Source organism: Acinonyx jubatus, chromosome F2, assembly GCF_027475565.1.
Source record: "Acinonyx jubatus isolate Ajub_Pintada_27869175 chromosome F2, VMU_Ajub_asm_v1.0, whole genome shotgun sequence".
NCBI classification, from domain to species: domain Eukaryota; kingdom Metazoa; phylum Chordata; class Mammalia; order Carnivora; family Felidae; genus Acinonyx; species Acinonyx jubatus.
Genome location: NC_069394.1, coordinates 81,467,467 through 81,484,888, shown reverse-complemented (window position 1 = coordinate 81,484,888; position 17,422 = coordinate 81,467,467). Strand labels below are relative to the sequence as shown.

General features: G+C 39.7%; 1 protein-coding gene and 1 pseudogene across 1 annotated transcript in view; one reads left to right on the top strand and one right to left on the bottom strand.

The window, feature by feature from the left end:
• PRKDC (protein kinase, DNA-activated, catalytic subunit) overlaps positions 1-17,422 on the bottom strand; it is a 206,347-nt gene that overhangs the window by 18,586 nt on the left and 170,339 nt on the right. Inside the window, exons 70-76 of the mRNA XM_027042809.2 lie at positions 16,903-17,077; positions 15,298-15,488; positions 14,326-14,506; positions 13,366-13,526; positions 6,115-6,326; positions 2,515-2,602; positions 2,263-2,406 (exon numbers count right to left, since the gene is read on the bottom strand). Coding sequence (XP_026898610.1) covers positions 2,263-2,406; positions 2,515-2,602; positions 6,115-6,326; positions 13,366-13,526; positions 14,326-14,506; positions 15,298-15,488; positions 16,903-17,077 — 1,152 coding nt within the window. The remainder of the gene's footprint in view (positions 1-2,262; positions 2,407-2,514; positions 2,603-6,114; positions 6,327-13,365; positions 13,527-14,325; positions 14,507-15,297; positions 15,489-16,902; positions 17,078-17,422) is intronic.
• Positions 9,743-11,397, top strand: LOC113594690 (alcohol dehydrogenase class-3-like; annotated as a pseudogene).

Below are 17,422 nucleotides of genomic sequence, written 5' to 3'. Positions count from 1 at the left end.
TACAGAAAATGCATGCAGACTACTGGTTTAAGACAAAACCAACACAAATACTTTTCCAAATCTAGGATTCTACAATTCTATAAATTTCATTAATGCTAGTACACTGATTTTAAGTAAAGTATGTATACTTTCTGTTACGAGGCCCTTGCATATTCAGTACTGTGAGACAGACTTCATACAATGTGGAGCCTAATATATGTCATAATATGGACTATAGAGAAGTTAGGGTTTTACCTTCACTTTCAGGATACATCCCTGGTCACATTCAGGCAACAGATAGTCCTGTACGTTCCCACATTCATACCATTAACTAAAACTACCCTAAGTAGGAAGTACCCACCAAAATCTATCTCTACTTACCAAAACTATATTAATTATTCATCTAATTCAAGATGCCAGTTTCATGTCAGGCAGTATTTAGTAGGCGGAAAGAAAAATCCCTGTCCACAAGTCTAAATCAGGAGGCATAAATTAAAGAAAGAATTAAATATGGTTTCCCACTCCTGAGGATCTCCCCAGAAGAACCCATACACAGATACTCATGGCAGCAGTATTTATAACAGCTAAGACGTGGAAATACTCCAAATGTGCATCAGCTGACAAAAGGATAAAGAAAATGTGGCAGGCCCTAACAGTGGAATAGCATACAGCAATAAAAAGGAATGAAGTCCTGACACATGCTGTAGCACGGATGAACTCTGAAAACATTATGCTGAGTGAAGGAAGCCAGTCACATACTGTAAGATTCCATTTATACAAAATGTCCAAAAGAGGCAATCCACAGAAACAGAAGGCACTTTGGTGGTTGCCTGGGAGTGGAAGCAGCGGGTGGGGGTGGGGGATTGGGAGCACCTGCTAACAGGTATGGGCTTTCTTTTTGGGGTGATGAAAATGTTCAAAAATGTGGTGATATTTACACAATTCTGAGTATAACAAAACTACAGTACTGTACCCTTTTGCTTTTTAAAGTTTATTTATTTTGAGAGACAGAGCGTGCATGAGAGTTGGGGAGGGGCAGAGAGAGAGAGGGAGAAAGAGAGAATCTCAGGCAATCTCCACAACGTCAGTGTGGAGCCTGATGGGGGGCTCGAACTCACAAACCATGAGATCATGACCGGAGTTGAAGTCAGATGCTTAACCGACCGAACCACCCAGGCGCCCCTTCAGTATTATACACTTTAAATAGATGGATTATAGGGTGTGTGAATTATATCTTAATAAAGCAGTTACTTAAAAAAACACTAGGGGTGCCTCAGTTGGTTAAACATCTGGCTCTTGGTTTCAGCTCAGGTCGTGATCTTGCAGTTTCATGGGTTCGAGTCCCTCATTGGGCTATATGCTGACAGTGTGGAGCCTGCTTATGATATTCTCTCTCTCTCTCTCTCTCTCTCTCTCTCTCTCTCTCTCTCTCTGTCCCTTACCCACTAATGCTGTCTCTCTCTCAAAATAAACTTTAAAAAAAATGTCCTAAATAAATAAATGAATGAATGAATGAATGAATGAATGAATAAAAAGATTCTCCTTTGCACTAGAGACTGAAACTGAGAACTCTGGCAGTATGAGTCCCAGGACTTCTCCACATGCTTTTAAAGTTTACTAAACAAAGGTAATTTGACCAAAGTTACAACAAAAATCAGTGTGATTAATGCTAACAAAGGTGTACATAAGGTGTGTTACACAACAGAGAAGGAATATCTAATTCTTGTCCGGGAAGGAGGTTCAGGGAAGGCTCTACAGAAGAAATGATGCATACATCAAGTCTCAAAAGTGAGTTCTCCAGATGGACAAGGGAGAGAAGGTAAACCCACTTAGAGGGAACAACAAGCACAAGGCATGGCAGTATGAAATCTGGACATTTCAAGTTTCATTTTGATCTCCACTGGCTCCCAGGAGCTTTTCCTGAACTGAAGGGAAACTTTAGAAACAGCTCTCATGTATCCACACTTGTCCTCAAGCCACAGTTCTTTATATACTGTATTTGTCAGCCAATCCCTTTGAATTCAGGAACTGGGTCTGTCTTCTCTTTGTATGTCCTGTAGCACTCAGGAGTATGCCTTGGACAGATATTAAGTGCTCAAAATGGTTATCAACTATAAAATGCAAATATTTTCTTTATCCAACATACACATCATTATGAAAATTATAATTACTAAACTACACACAACCTTCAAATCTAAAAATCTGAGCATGAAGAAAATAAGGAAGCATGAAGAAAATAATCTTCACAATGGTTCCATTATCATAAAAGCAGACTACCCATACCTGAATGAACCTCTTTCTGAAAGCTCCAAGGCCTGGAACCTCTGGGTCTCCCAAGGCTGCATACATTCTTTCATACATCTTTTCAATGTGTTTTTTATTAACAGGGGTTTTTGCTAGTTCAACCTTGATATCATCAGTCCAGTCCTGTGCAGGAAAAAAAAAAAAAAAAAAAAAAAAAGGGAAAAATCAAGTTGACTACAAGTAGATTTTATCCAAATTCTATGTTTTATGAACTGGAAGCTATTACATTACCTTAAAGAGCATTTCAGGATTAGAGAGCTGCTCTAGGGCACTAATAAAATCTTGAATCACTCCTCCTTGATCCAACTTAATTTTAATCCTATAAAACAATTACCAAGTTTAGATAATCAAACATCTTCCAAAGATCAAAGCCTATGGTTTTTGTATATGACAATTACTTATATTTATATATAAAACTATACACACACACACACACACAAATAGTCTAGGGAAGGAGCAATTTTAAAATTCTGTTCAATATTAGATGAAGAACAAAGTATGTATTCTATCAAGAAGTGAGGTTCTTTTTCTTTTTTTTTTAATTTTCTTTTTTTAAATTTACATCCAAATTAGTTAGCATATAGTGCCAACAATGATTTCAGGAGTAGATTTCTTAATGCCCCTTACCCATTTAGCCTATCCACCCTCCCACAACCCCTCCAGTAACCCTCTGTTTGTTCTCCATATTTAAGGGTCTCTTATGTTTTGTCCCCCTCCCTGTTTTTATATTAGTTTTGCTTCCCTTGCCTTATGTTCATCTGTTTTGCATCTTAAAGTCCTCATGTGAGTGAAGTCATGTGATATGTCTTTTGCTGAGTAATTTCGCTTAGCATAATACCCACTAATTCCATCCATGTAGTTGCAAATGGCAAGATTTCATTCATTTTGATTGCCGAGTAATACTCCATTGTATATATACACCACATCTTCTTTATCCATTCATCCATCAATGGACATCTGGGCTCTTTCCATGTTTTGGCTATTGTTGACAGAGCTTCTATAAACATGGGGGTGCATCTGCCCCTTTGAAACAGCACACCTGTATCCCTTGGATAAATATCTAGTAGTGCAATTGCTGGGTCATAGGGTAGTTCTATTTTTAATTTTTTGAGGAACCAACATACTGTTTTCCAGAGTTGGCTGCACCAATTTGCATTCCCACCAACAAAGGAAAAGAGATCCTCTTTCTCCGCATCTTCCTCGCCAGCATCTGTTGTTGCCTGAGTTGTTCATGTTAGCCATTCTGACAGGTGTGAGGTGGTATCTCATTGTGGTTTTGGTGTGTATTTCCCTGATGATGAGTGATGTTGAGCATTTTTTCATGTGTCGGTTGGCCATCTGGATGTTTTCTTTGAAGAAGTGTCTATTCACGTCTTTTGCCCATTTCTGCACTGGATTATTTGTTTTTTGAGTGTTGAGTCTGAAAAGTTCTTTATAGATTTTGGATACTAACCCTTTATCTGATACATCATTCGCAAATATCTTCTCCCATTCTGTCGGCTGCCTTTTAGTTTTGCTGATTGTTTCCTTCACTGAGCAGAAGCTTTTTTTGTTGACGAGGTCCCAGTAGTTCATTTTTGCTTTTGTTTCCCTTGCCTCTGGAGATGTATTGAGTAAGATGTTGCTGCGGCCAAGATCAAAGAGGTTTTAGCCTGCTTTCTCCTTGAGGATTTTGATGGCTTCCTGTCTTACATTGATGTGTTTCATCCATTTTGAGTTTACTTTTGTGTATGGTGTAAGAAAGTGGTCCAGGTTCATTCTTCTGCATGTCGCTGTCCAGTTTTCCCAGCACCACTTGCTGAAGAGACTGTCTTTATTCCATTGGATATTCTTTTCTGCTTTGTCAAACATTAGCTGGACATACGTTTGTGGGTCCATTTCTGGGTTCTCTATTCTGTCCCACTGATCTGAGTGTCTGTTTTTGTGCCAAGAAATGAGGTTCTTAGATAAGGTAAAAGCAAATATCCTTGCCAATGATGCTGACATTTTGATGCACATAATCTGATACATATAGTTTCTGAAGTTATATTATAAAAGAAAAGGCCACATTCTCAACGCACTTTCAAACCTTTCTCTTTTCTTTCTTTCAAAAAAAATGAATTATGTTGCAGTAGACTGTGTTGAGAGACAGGTAGGGGGGTGGTAGGCAGGGCACCAGCAGTGGCAAATGGGATATGCACAGCCAACCCACCCACAAATCATGACAAAAGCTGTATCTTACTCTTGTCTTCTCAGAAACAAACACTCTAAATAATGAAACAAATGAGGTCATGACAAAAAAAAAAGCTCGTAACAGAGAATGTCAACTAGAACACCATTCCTTTTCCAAGTTTCCCTGTAAAAGTAATACACTATTGCTAGTTATATCAACAGTCTCCACTTATAAATCAAATGGAAAAATGAAAAGGATGACACTTCAGGCAGTCTACTGAATCTTCGAATTAAAGAATAATTTCAATAACTGATTTCAAAAAGTATCTCATCTAGTCTCAACCAACAAATTACTGTCAACTATTACAAGGACAGAATGTCTCATGAATAAAATTCTAAGATGAAGCATATTTTATTTTTTTAAGTTTATTTATTTTGAGAGACAGTGTATGTACATGCACAGGAGGGGTAGAGAGAGAGAGACAGAGTCCCAAACAGGCTCTGAATTATTGGTGCAGAGCCCAATGCAGGGCTTGAACTCATGAAACGTGAGATCAGACCCGAGCTGAAATCAAGAGTCGGAATCTTAACTGACTGAGCCAGCTAAGGTACCCCAAAGATGAAATTTATTTTAAAAAAGGAAAGGGGCACCTGGGTGGCTCAGTTGGTTAGGTGTCCGACTTTGGCTCAGGTCATGATCTCACAGTTCGTGGGTTCAAGCCCTGTGTCAGGCTCAGTGCAGACAGCTCAGAGCCTGAAGCCTACTTCAGATTCCGTGTCTCCCACTCTCTCTGTCCTACCCCACTGACGCTCTGTCTCCCTCTCTCTCAAAAATAAATAAACATTAAAAGAAAGGAATTTGGGGGCACCTGGCTGACTCAGTCAGTAGAGCATGCGACTGTGCATTGTAAATTTGAGCCCCATACTGGGCATAGAGTGCACTTAAAAATTAAAAAAGGAAAGAGGGACGCCTGAGTGGCTCAGTTGGTTAAGCTTCTGACTCTTGATTTTGGCTCAGGTCATGATCCCATGGGTTCATGAGTTTAACCCCACATTGGGCTCTACTTTGACAATGTGGAGCCTGCTTGGGATTCTCTCTCTCCCTCTCTCTGCCATCCCACCACCTCTACCCCTGACTCAAGCATGCTGTCTCTCAAAAGAAATAAATAAAATTTGGGGCACCTGGGTGGTTCAGTCGGTTAAGTGTCTGACTTCGGCTCAGGTCATGATCCCACAGTTTGTGGGTTCGAGCCCCTCATCGGGCTCTGTGTTCACAGCTCAGAGCCTGGAGCCTGCTTCGGATTCTGTGTCTCCCTCTCTCTCTGCCCCTCCCCACTCATGCTCTGTCTCTGTCTCTCAAAAATAAATAAATATTGAAAAAAAAAATTAAAAAAAAAAGAAAATTTAAAAAAAACGAAAGAAATTCTGTAACAACATACCAGGAGTAGGTACATTCAACAAATAGATGTCTAAGATTTTCTATTCTCCAAGGATGGCTCTAATTAATTTGAAGACAAACATAAGCTTCCATGTGTTCGCTTTTTTTTTTTTTTTTTACATAAGCTGTACACCCAAGATCAAGAGTCACATGCTCCCCTGACTGAGCCAGCTAGGAGGCCCCCACGTGTTTGCTTTTACCATACACTTTTTAAAATAACCTATCATATTTAACCAACCCACCTTGCCACAAACTCCTTATTCTTATGACCAGCAGAAGTATCTTTGAAGGAATAGCTTTCACTACTTATTATAAATGGGTAGATAATCGCCTGTGGATAGTTATCAGCAATTTCTTCCACAGTGTGCTGGACAGCAACAGCTTCCTCTTTGTCCAGTAAGGCCACCATATGGCTGATCCAGCCAATGAACTGCCAGCAAGGAATGGAAGACATCTAAAACACAGAGAAGTGTAACTTAATGATGAATAAAATATTTAACAGTTTTATTATAAAAGTATTATGTGTTCATATAAAAAAATATGTATCTATATACAGAAGTATAAAAACAGGCATAAGTCTAAAACAAAACATCTTCTCCCCCTCAGTCCTCTCAGTTCTTATTCCAGTGAGGCAACCATTCCACTGTTTTGGATGTTTTGCCTGCAAGTGCACCCATATTCTTTCTTTACTTGAATGGAATCAGACTCCATATACTGTCTGACAGAGATTCACCCCATTCCTTTTAACAGCTATATAGTATTCCATTTTGCTTAACTACTGCTATATAATCAATTTTTACGTTATTTTCCAAGTTTTTCTATTATAGATAATGCTATAATGGAAATCCCTACACGTTTATCACTTGTGCTATGTGTGCCCACTGGATAAATTCCTACAGGTAAAACTACTGTGTGAACGTTAATAATTGTAAAAAACGTTGCTAGATTTCCCTCCAAAAAGATTTTTCAAATTTTCATTTTTAAAAGTGTAATGAAAACTCCTATAACTCAATACCAAAAACCCAAATAATCTGATTAAAAAATGGGCAGCACAGCTCAGAAAACCGAGACTCTCCCTCTAAGGTCAGAAACACGACAGGGATGTCCACTCTCACCACCGTTGTTCAACATAGTCCTGGATGTCTTAGCCTCAGCAATCGGACAACAAAAAGAAATAAAAAAGCATACAAATTGGCAAACTTTCATTCTTTGACAAAGAATGTCAAAGATAAAGACATACAAAGCATACAAAGCAGACATACAAAGGAGACATACAAAGCAGACAAAGCACACAAAGACAAACTTTCATTCTTGACAAAGAAGTCAAACTTTCATTCTTTGCAGATGACATGATACTCTATGTGGAAAACCCGAAAGACTCCACCAAAAAACTACTAGAACTCATCCATGATTCAGCAAGTCACAGGATATAAAATCAATGTATAGAAATCCATGGTGGTGGTTGCATTTCTACACACCACTACACACCAATAATGAAGCAGCAGAAAGAATCGATCCCATTTACAATTGCACCAAAGAACTGTAAGATACCTAGGAATAAACCTAACCAAAGAGGTAAAAGAGCTGTATGCTGAAAACTATAGAAAGCTTATGAAAAAAAGCTTAAGAAGACACAAAGAAATGGAAAAGCATTCCATGCTCATAGATTGGAAGAAGAAATATTGTTAAAATGTCTATACTACTCAAAGCAATCTATATATTCAGTGCAATCCCTATCAAAGTAACACCAGCATTTTTCACAGAGCTAGAACAAACAACCCTAAAATTTGTATGGAGCCAGAAAAGACCCTTAATAGCCCAAGTAATGTTGAAGAAGAAAAGCAATGTTGAAGAAGAAAAGCAGAGTGGGAGGCATTACAATTCCAGACTTTAAGCTGTATTGCAAAGTTGTAATCATCAAGACAATACGGTAGTAGCACAAAAACAGACACATAGATCAATGGAACAGAACAGAGAATGCAGAAATGGCCCACAAACGAATGACCAACTAATCTTAGACAAAGCAGGAAAGAATCTCCAATGGAAAAAAGGCAGTCTCTTCAGCAAACAGTGCTGAAAACTGGGCAGTGACATGCAGAAGAATGAACTTGGATCACCTTCTTACACCATTCACAAAAATAAATTCAAAATGGATGAAAGACCTAAATGTGAGACAGGAAACCATCAAAATCCTAGAGAAGAACACAGGCAGCAACCTTTTTGACTTCAGCTACAGCAACTTCTTACTAGACACATCTCCAGCAGCAAGGGAAACAAAAGGAAAAATGAACTATTGGGACCTCATCAAGATAAAAAGCTTTTGCAAAGCAAAGGAAACAATCAACAAAAATAAAAGGCAAGAAATGGGAGAAGATATTTGCAAATGACCTATTAGATAAAGGGATTAGTATCCCAAAATCTACAAAGAACTTATCAAACTCAACCCCCCCCCCAAAAAAAAAAATCCAGTGCAGAAATGGGCAAAAGGCATGAATAGACACTTAGCCAAAGAAGACACCCAAATGGCTAACAGACACATAAAAAGATGCTCAACAATACTCATCACCAGAGAAATACAAATTAAAACCACAATGAGATTCCACCCCACTCCTGTCAGAATGGCTAAAATTAACAACTCAGGAAACAACAGATTTTGGCAGGATGTAGAGAAAGGGGAACTGTTTTGCACTACTGGTGGGAATGCAAACTGGTGCAGCCACTCTGGAAAACAGTATCGAGATTCCTCAAAAAATTAAAAATAGAACTACACTATGACTCAGCAATTGCACTACTAGGTATTTTTCCAAAGGATACAAAAATGCTGATTCAAAGGGGCACATGCACCCCAATGTTTATAGCAGCACTATCAACAATGGACAAATTATGGAAAAAGCCCAAATGTTCACTGACTGATGAATGGATAAAGATGTGGTATATGTATAAAATGGAACATTACTTGGGATCAAAATGGCGATGAAATCTTGCCATTTGCAACAATGTGGATGGAACTAGAGTGTATTATGCTGAGTGAAATATGTTGGAGAAACAAATATCATAGGATTTCACTCATGTGGAATTAAAAAAAAACAAAACATGAGAATATGGGAAGGGAAGTAAAAAACAGAAAAACAAAGTGGGAGGCAAACCATAAGAGACTAAATACAGACAACAAACTGAGGGTTGCTGGAGGGGTGGTGGGTGAGGGGATAGGGTAAATGGGCAATGGGCATTAAGGACGGCATTTGTTGGGATGAACACTGGGTATTACATTTAAGTGATGAATCACTGGGTTCTTCCCCTGAAACCGCTACAACTGTATGTGAACTAACTTGAATTTAAATAAATACATTTTTAAAAATAGGAAGGAGAGCTGAATAGATATTTTTCCAAAGAAAACATACAGATGATCAACAGACACATGAAAAGATGTTCAACATCACTAATCAACAGGGAAACAGAAATCAAAACCACAATGAAATCTCACCTCACTAGCTAGTCAGAATAGCTAGTATCAAAAAAACAAGAAACAAGTGTTGGCGAGGATGTAGAAAAAAGGGAACCCTCCTGCATGTTGGTGGGAATGTAAATTCCGCTATGTAAATTTGGTGGGAATGTAAATTTCCACTATGGAAAACAGTAGGGAGGTCCTCAAAAAGTTAAAATTAGAAACACCACACAATCCAGTAGTTCTACTTGTAGGATATTAACTCAAAGAAAACAAAAACACTAATTCAAAACGATATCTGCACCCTCATGTTTATTGCAGCATTATTTACAATAGCTAAAATACAGAAGCAACCCAAGTGTCCCCTGATAGATGAATGGATAATGGAGATGTGATATATGCATTTAATGGGTTATCACTCAGCCATGAAGAATGAATTCTCACCATTTGCAACAACAAAGATGAACCCAGTGGGTATACAGCTAAGTGAAGTAAGCCAGACAAAGATTTTACTTACATGATTTTTACATATACGTGGAATCTAAAAAACAACATAAATGAACAAACAAAAAACAGAAACAGACTCATAAATACAGAGAACTAGTGGTTGCCAAAGGGGAGAGGTGTCGCAGGATGAGCAAAATAGTTGAAGGAGATTAAGAGGTACAAATTTCCAGTTATAAAATGAGATCCCCAGCCCCGTGCAGCCCACTCTGGATGCCTGCCCCTCACTGACCCGAGTCCGAGGACGTGGTGAACCAGGTTATCAAGTGCAAGACTGCAGTTGCCTGGGAGGCAGAAAAGCCTGTCTATAGCAGACGTAGAGGTGTCACCCCCAAAGGCTCATGAAGTTCAAATTAAGATTATCACCACTGCAGTTGGCCACACCAATGCCTACGAGTGGGGCTGATCCTTAGGGGAGTTTTCCAGGGATCTTGGGACATGAACGTGCTGCAATCGTGGAAAGTGTTGGCGAAGGAGTGATGAAGCTGAAGGCCAATGATACTGTCATCCCACTTACATCGCACAGTGTGGAGAATGCAAATTTTGTCTAAACCCTAAAACAAACCTTTGCCAGAAGACAAGAGTTACTCAAGGAAAAGGATTAATGCCAGGTGCTACTAGCCGATTTACTTGCAAAGGAAAGACAACTTTACATTACATGGGAACCAGCAAGTTTTCTGAAAATACAGTTGTGGCTGGTATCTCTGTTACTAAAATGGACCCTTCGACAACTTTGGATGACGTCTGCCTTCTGAGTTATTGCATTTCAACTGGTTATGGTGCTGCTATGAACAGTGCCATCTTGGCCTAGGAGTTGGATCGGCGGTTATTGTGGGATTCACAAGGGCCAAGGAGTCTAGACCCCCAGGACTTCGGGAAACCCATCCAAGAAGTGTTCACTGAAATGGCTGGCAGAGGAGTGAACTATGCCTTTGGGTGTACTGGTAACCCGGAAGTCACAAGAGCAGCACTGGAGGCATGCCACACAGGTTGGGGCATCGGCGCAGCAGTTGGAGTAGCTGCTTTGGGTGAAGAAATCGCCACTCACCCATTTCAGCTGGTAAGAGGCCGCATGTGGAAAGGCACTGCCTTTGGAAGATGGAAGGGTGTGGAAAGTGTCCCAAAGTTGGTGTCAATATATGTCCAAAAAGGTAAAAGTTGATGAATTTGTGACTCACAATTTGTCGTTTGACCAAATTAACAAAGCCTTTGAACTGATAGATGCAGAAAAGAGCATTCAAACTATTGTAAAGCTTTAATATTTATTTTTTTAATGTTTACTTACTTTTGAGAGAGAGAGACAGAGCATAGCAGGGGAGGGGCAGAGAGACAGGGAGACACAGAATCTGGGGCAGGCTCCAGGCTCTGAGCTGTCAGCACAGAGACTGACCCAGGGCTCGAACTCTCGAACCGTGAGATCACGACCTGAGCCGAAGTCGGATGCTTAACTGACTGAGCCACCCAAGCACCCCAAACTGTTGTAAAGCTTTAAATTCAACAGAGAAAAATACGTCCATCCTTGCACCTAAGTCTGCTGGTCCAGCTGGAACAGCAAGACAAGCAGGGAGAAGCTCTTCCAAGTTTACTCTCTTAGACCTTCTCTACTACTACTTCTAGAGTAACCTACTCTGGGGAACACTATGTTGCATATAATTCATAAATCTGTAATCAAGGACAAAGCTAATACAGTCATGAATTTATTTTCTGAACTCTCTTTTACATGAATAATTGCTAGCTCATTAAGGAATATTCTAACATAATAAAAGTAATTTCTTCATATGTGAAATAAATGAGTATGTCATGGGATAGTAAAGTATAGCATAGGGAATACAGTCAATAATACTGTAATAACACTGCATAGTGACATACGGGAATTACACTTATTGTGATAAGCACTGAATAATGCACAGAATTATTGAATCATTATGCTGTATGCCTAAAACTAATATCACATTGTTATGTCAACTTAAACTTCAATTTAAAAAAATGTATTAGATTGACTAGTCTCCAAAATCTTTTCCAATTCTGGAGACAATCAGTTTTTTAAATTTATTGTCAATTTGAGAGATGAAAAATACCTAATTTTAATTTTCACATTTCATTATTAGTGAGGGTACACAGTCTGTTTATTTTCCTTACATATTTAATCATACATGTGTTTCCTCTGACCATTTTCTAGTGTCTATTTATTTTATAGAGGCAGACATCAGCTCTTTTTTTGTTTGTTCCCCTGGATAGAAGTGTTGATTATTTTCCTTTATAGCTTCTGGTTTTTGTATAGCTTCACTCCAAGGCCATTTTTAAATTTGCTCATGTTCCCCACCGCCCCTGCCCCCGCCCCATGCTTTTTAATGTGCTAGTTTTAAAATAAAATCTGATGCACTTGGAATGTTGGTGTAAGAGTGAACTAGGCAAGCTTCCTCCTTTCAACTATTAAATGAGGAAAGAGCAAAGTGTGTGGGGATAAAAGGCATCAGTCCATATGGCCACAGGGAGTGCTCAATAACGGTTAGCTCCTCATCCCTGGTGCCATAACAACATTGACTGAACATTCCATTTATTTCCTCACAAATTCGAAATGCTATTTTTATCATATGTAAATAAAATATTATTTTGGAAAAACTAAAATCATAACTTATTTAATGATTTCTTCATTTGTCTTTAAGGAAAACACATACACATATATATACACTACATTTCTGAAGTTACTTTCATCTCCTTTTTAGGATCTTTTGGAAAAATCCCTACTCTTCCACAACCACAAGAGGGTCAGAGGGTGTAGTATAAAGCCCTGCCAGGCACGGAGTCTCCACAGCTCAGATACCAGCATTGTTTAAAAATATACGATGTAAAGGTAATAGAGTACTATGCTACCCTTTTTAAACTATCATATTATTAACTCAAAGCCTGGCCCTATTTTCTAGTTAAACATCTAGAAAAGTCATTAAGGAGTCTTTCAGATGGCCCCTATGACAGGAAGGCAGCAGGCTGATGCAGACCTGTGGGGGAGGCCTTCATGGGACACACGAATGGTGAGCAGACCGTGTGGGGGAGTGCCCGCGCACCCTGGCTGTTCGCCGCGCGCTCAGAGGACTCAGGATCCTGTGAACACGGTGCTACCAGAAGGCACTACGGTCACGGGGGTGGGAAGCCAGCTGAAATGTACTCCCTCTCCCTGAGATAAATCATAAACTGAGCATAAGGCACCAACAGATGTTCCAGACTACAGCTTACTCGTTATGGGCAGCAAATTGTGTTCCAGAAAGTTCCCGCCTCTGTCCCAAACATAACTCCTCCTCTTCCTGGGGTCCTTGTTCAGACAGTGTTCTTATCAACACCCACAAAGGAAAACTGGTAAATGTGAACACTCTTTTATATAGCTGTATACAACTTTAAGTTCTATATGTTTTTGGAATGTAGTAAAATTCAATCTGGTTAGGAAAAAGTGTAACTTGTGCACCACACATACTAACGTGTTTAAATATAAACAGAAACATGTCTTCACGTACTGTAAAGTTGTCGTCACCAGAATTCAAATACTAACCTCTTTTGTCATTAGGCTCAGGGTCTCCTCAGGATATAGCTCTATAATCTGCAGCAGTCTGGGAAACTTCAGCCTGGCTTCACTGGAATGCAATTTTAAAGCTTTCAACATTTTGTCCACCACAAGGGCTGGATACATCTGCAGTTCTACAGACTCAATAACTACCAAGGACAGGAGAGAAGAAAAAATGGTCAATATATCCACTTATATAAACTGTAAAATTTAACAAATGACTATATTTCCCTTTTTGGTTTATATTTTGTATTATGTCACTGTTCTCTTTTTCACACGTATTTAGATCAACCAACACCAGACGTAGTTTTGGGCCATATGTGAAAGCGTCCATCTTGAACCTTACTCTTCTGTTAGATCATGCATTATGCATGAAGCGCAGTTTGCTTCCTGGGCTGGGTGGGAACACAGGGCAGCTTCTGGTCACTGAATTTATTTCAGGAGCAAGAGGCAGGCCATGTAGCCAATATTACCAAAGCAACAAGCAAAATGTAGGAAGTATAAACTAAACAAACAGAAAGACAAATGATAGCTAGACTCTGTGTTGTCTGAAGATATCACTGCCTCTTAAAAAGACAAGACCTTGGGGCACCTGGGTGGCTCAGTTTAATGTTCAACCTTGGTTCAGGTCATGATCTCAAGGCCTGTGGGTTTGAGCCCCACGTCAGGCTCTCTGATGTCAGCGCAGAACCCACTTCAGATCCTCTGTCCCCCTCTTTCTCTGCCCCTCCCCCACTCGTGTGTGTGTGTGTGTGTGTGTGTGTGTGTGTGTGTGCGCGCACTCTCTCTCAAAAATAAATCAACATGAAAAAAAAGGGCAAGACTTTTCTCAGAATAACTGCCATTTAAAAACAAACAAGCAAACTGGAAACCTAAAATATCCACAAAAGTCTTAAGACTGGTTAACACAGTGTGACAAACTAAATGGCTTTTCCTTCTGTGATTCACCTGAGGCACTCTCCTCCTCCTTGCGAAGCTGCTGGTCACAGAAATCCACCAGTGTCATGTAAGCCTCTGTCATGCTGGCTACAGGCCCCTGGCCCTCGAGGGAAGGCTGGGCCTCCTCTTCAGCTGTCCGTACGGCCTCAGAAAGGTGATGGAATGCTCTCTGGTATAGCCCTGCAATCACCTAGAATTCACAGAGGTCTGTGAGTACGGCTGAAGTTTGCTCGAAGAACTCTACTTTCTACTTGTGATGATACAGAAAGATTACTTGTGATTTCTGAGTCGTGAGATATCACAGAAAGCTGGTTAAATGGAAAAGGGAGTTTGTCTGCCCTGATTGTGAAACAGTAAGTGATTCCAGTACGATCCTCAGTACTTTTAAAAATCAGATGGTCCACTAATCATGCAGAACTGGCACCAAAGGTCACTGGGGGTCATATAGCCTGTCCGAAGGAGAGACAGAAGGTGGTGCTTTAACCTCACCACCCTGCACAGATATTGCTAACACTGTGGAGGAAGAAGGCAAGGCTAACAACTGAAGTGAGATGGGCACAGTGAGATGAGAAGCTGCTAACTATGGAAAATACAAATTCATTTTAAAAAAGCTAAGCAAAGCAGACACTACTTAAAAAAGGGCAGAAAAGCCTGGTTTGCCCCACAAGCTAGTGGGATGTCTGAATGGCGGCTGGTGGTGAAATTTCATTAAAAAAATCCATGGAAGAACTGTTCCCATCAATCTGACACAAATTTCTGATTTTTAATACTAAAACAGTCTGTATTGTTCAAATAAACAGGAAACACATGGAGTATGTCAGTTTTCCACATAAGAAACTTGGCTGTGCATAACTGTCAAATATATTTCCAAACACAAAGCAATCATCATTCTTCATTATTTCTTTCATGTAGCCAGAAGGCTGCACATTATAGACACACAACACACAAACATAACAAGCTCACTCTTCCTGTGTTCATTACCTTGTCTGTATTCTCTGAACTGGATCCAGAAAGGTCCAAGATTCTTCTAGCCTTGCTTTCCTCGATTTCAGCAAGGCAGGTTGGTTCCCTGCTGAGAGCATCAGCTATGATTCTGTAAGTTGTACCCAAGAGAATGTTCTGGTCATGGAAAGCCAGAACATTTTTGCTTAAGTAACTTGATATGCTCTCACCTGTTGGATGAAAAACATACAACACACATGATTTTCTCAGAAATAAATGAATGCCATAAATAAAAAAAAAAAGATATTCATAGCGTACAAAAGCTGTTTTCTATTAAAAAAGTAAAATAAATCTTGAAGGGATAAGAAACTGACTTCAAACATTGGTTAGGGAATTTCTTGAATTCACATTAATGAAAAATGTTCTTTGTTAGCGGTGGCTGTATCAACGCCTACAGAAGCTAAGCAATTAAAACGCTGAATAAACTTTTATTCAAGCACCATCGTTCTGCATTTTGTCAAAGCACCAAATTCTCTAATCATGCAGAACTGGCACCAAATTCTCTTATAAAGAAAATGGCTCTTTTTAATGTGATTTGTGCGTGTATCTTAATAGCGCAGAGTACATTTTTAAGTTGATAATATGGCCTATAGCTGATAACACCACAGATGCTACTACATTCAAAGGTCTAGTTCTACGTCTTACTGTGTGGTTCTAGGAAAGGAACTTATTAGCCCTGGTCAAGCCTGCAGCTTGCACAGGTGTGAGAAGGGACGCAAGCAAGAGAAAGGGCCGTCACCTAGCAAGTCCCGTCAACTACACTGCCATGTTCATCTGTCCATGAAAATTCTCTGCCAGATTTCCCTCAGATACATAATCAAAATTACTGGCCCTGTTATTTCACAAGACTGTTACAAACCACTGCCATACTAGGACACTAAAACTGGGTCATTATTATGAGCACTAATGTTTTCTCAGGATCAGCAAACTCCTCCTCCTCTCCCCTATTCCCCCCACCAAAAAACCCTAAAAATATTTAAGCAATCATAAGGGTGATGTTCTAACCCTGATCAAACGGAAGTCCTGTTTCCCCTATTTGCATTTTGACTGAGACTGATATCTGATATAACACCCTGTGCTACTGAAGAGTCAGATTTGGGAATAGGATTGTAAACAGTGCCATGTACCCTTGGACACAGGGCAGCAGAGCAGGTGGAGTGGATCGAAAACTCTCAAAGAGAAAGGTTTTCTCCCCTCAGCCTTAAAGGCTATGTTATTATAAAAAGAGAAGAGCTGAGAGAAAAAAAGGCAGTTCATGTTCAACTTTTTACAAGGCAATTCTTATAAGTAAATGAGGTTTTCAAAATAATTAAGCTATCAGATTCATAATTTGCATAAGTATTAAAGAAAAAAATTTTAATTTCAATTTTATTTGATCGATAAAGAAATAAAATCTCCAAATACCACATTCAGTAGCATTACTAAGATAAAAACTACCTTGGCTCCAAAGAGTTAGTAAAATTATCACAAGATTTAATTCGCAAATATAAGATAAAGCAGCAAAAGAAGAGTTCTCATAGACACAGAGACGTAAGATAAAACAGTGCTGCTGCACGTATTTAGGTAAGAAGAGCATCCTGGTACCCAGCAAGGAGACTGTTTTCAGCGCCGTGAGGACCTGCTCCGGGCAGCTCTGGGCCCGGCTCCGGCTGTGGCTGAGCCGGGAGTAGCTGTGCACCCACTTCACCTGCCAGCCATCTCTTGTTTTGGAGTCTCTATGCAGCTCCTTCAGTAGCTTCATGGCAAGTGAGAAATTGTGCTACAGAAGAGAGAAAGAGATACGATGACATACAGGTGGTAACTTAGAAATAAAACTATTTAATGTAAGTTTTTAACTGGCCTGCTTTCCTTTTTGCATGACACAACTCACCTTAGAGCAGCGAACCCCTCCTCCCCTTAAATTATGTAGATGTGTTCTTATTCATCGTGGGGATAGATTCACATTTAAAGTGTACAATTCTGTGTCTCTTAGTATATTCACAAAGTTGGGCGACCATCACCACTATCCAGTTCCAGAACGTCTGATCAACTCAAAAAGAAACCCTCTGTCCATGAGCATTTGCTCCCCATTCCCCCCGGCCATGGCCAAACCACTAATCTACTT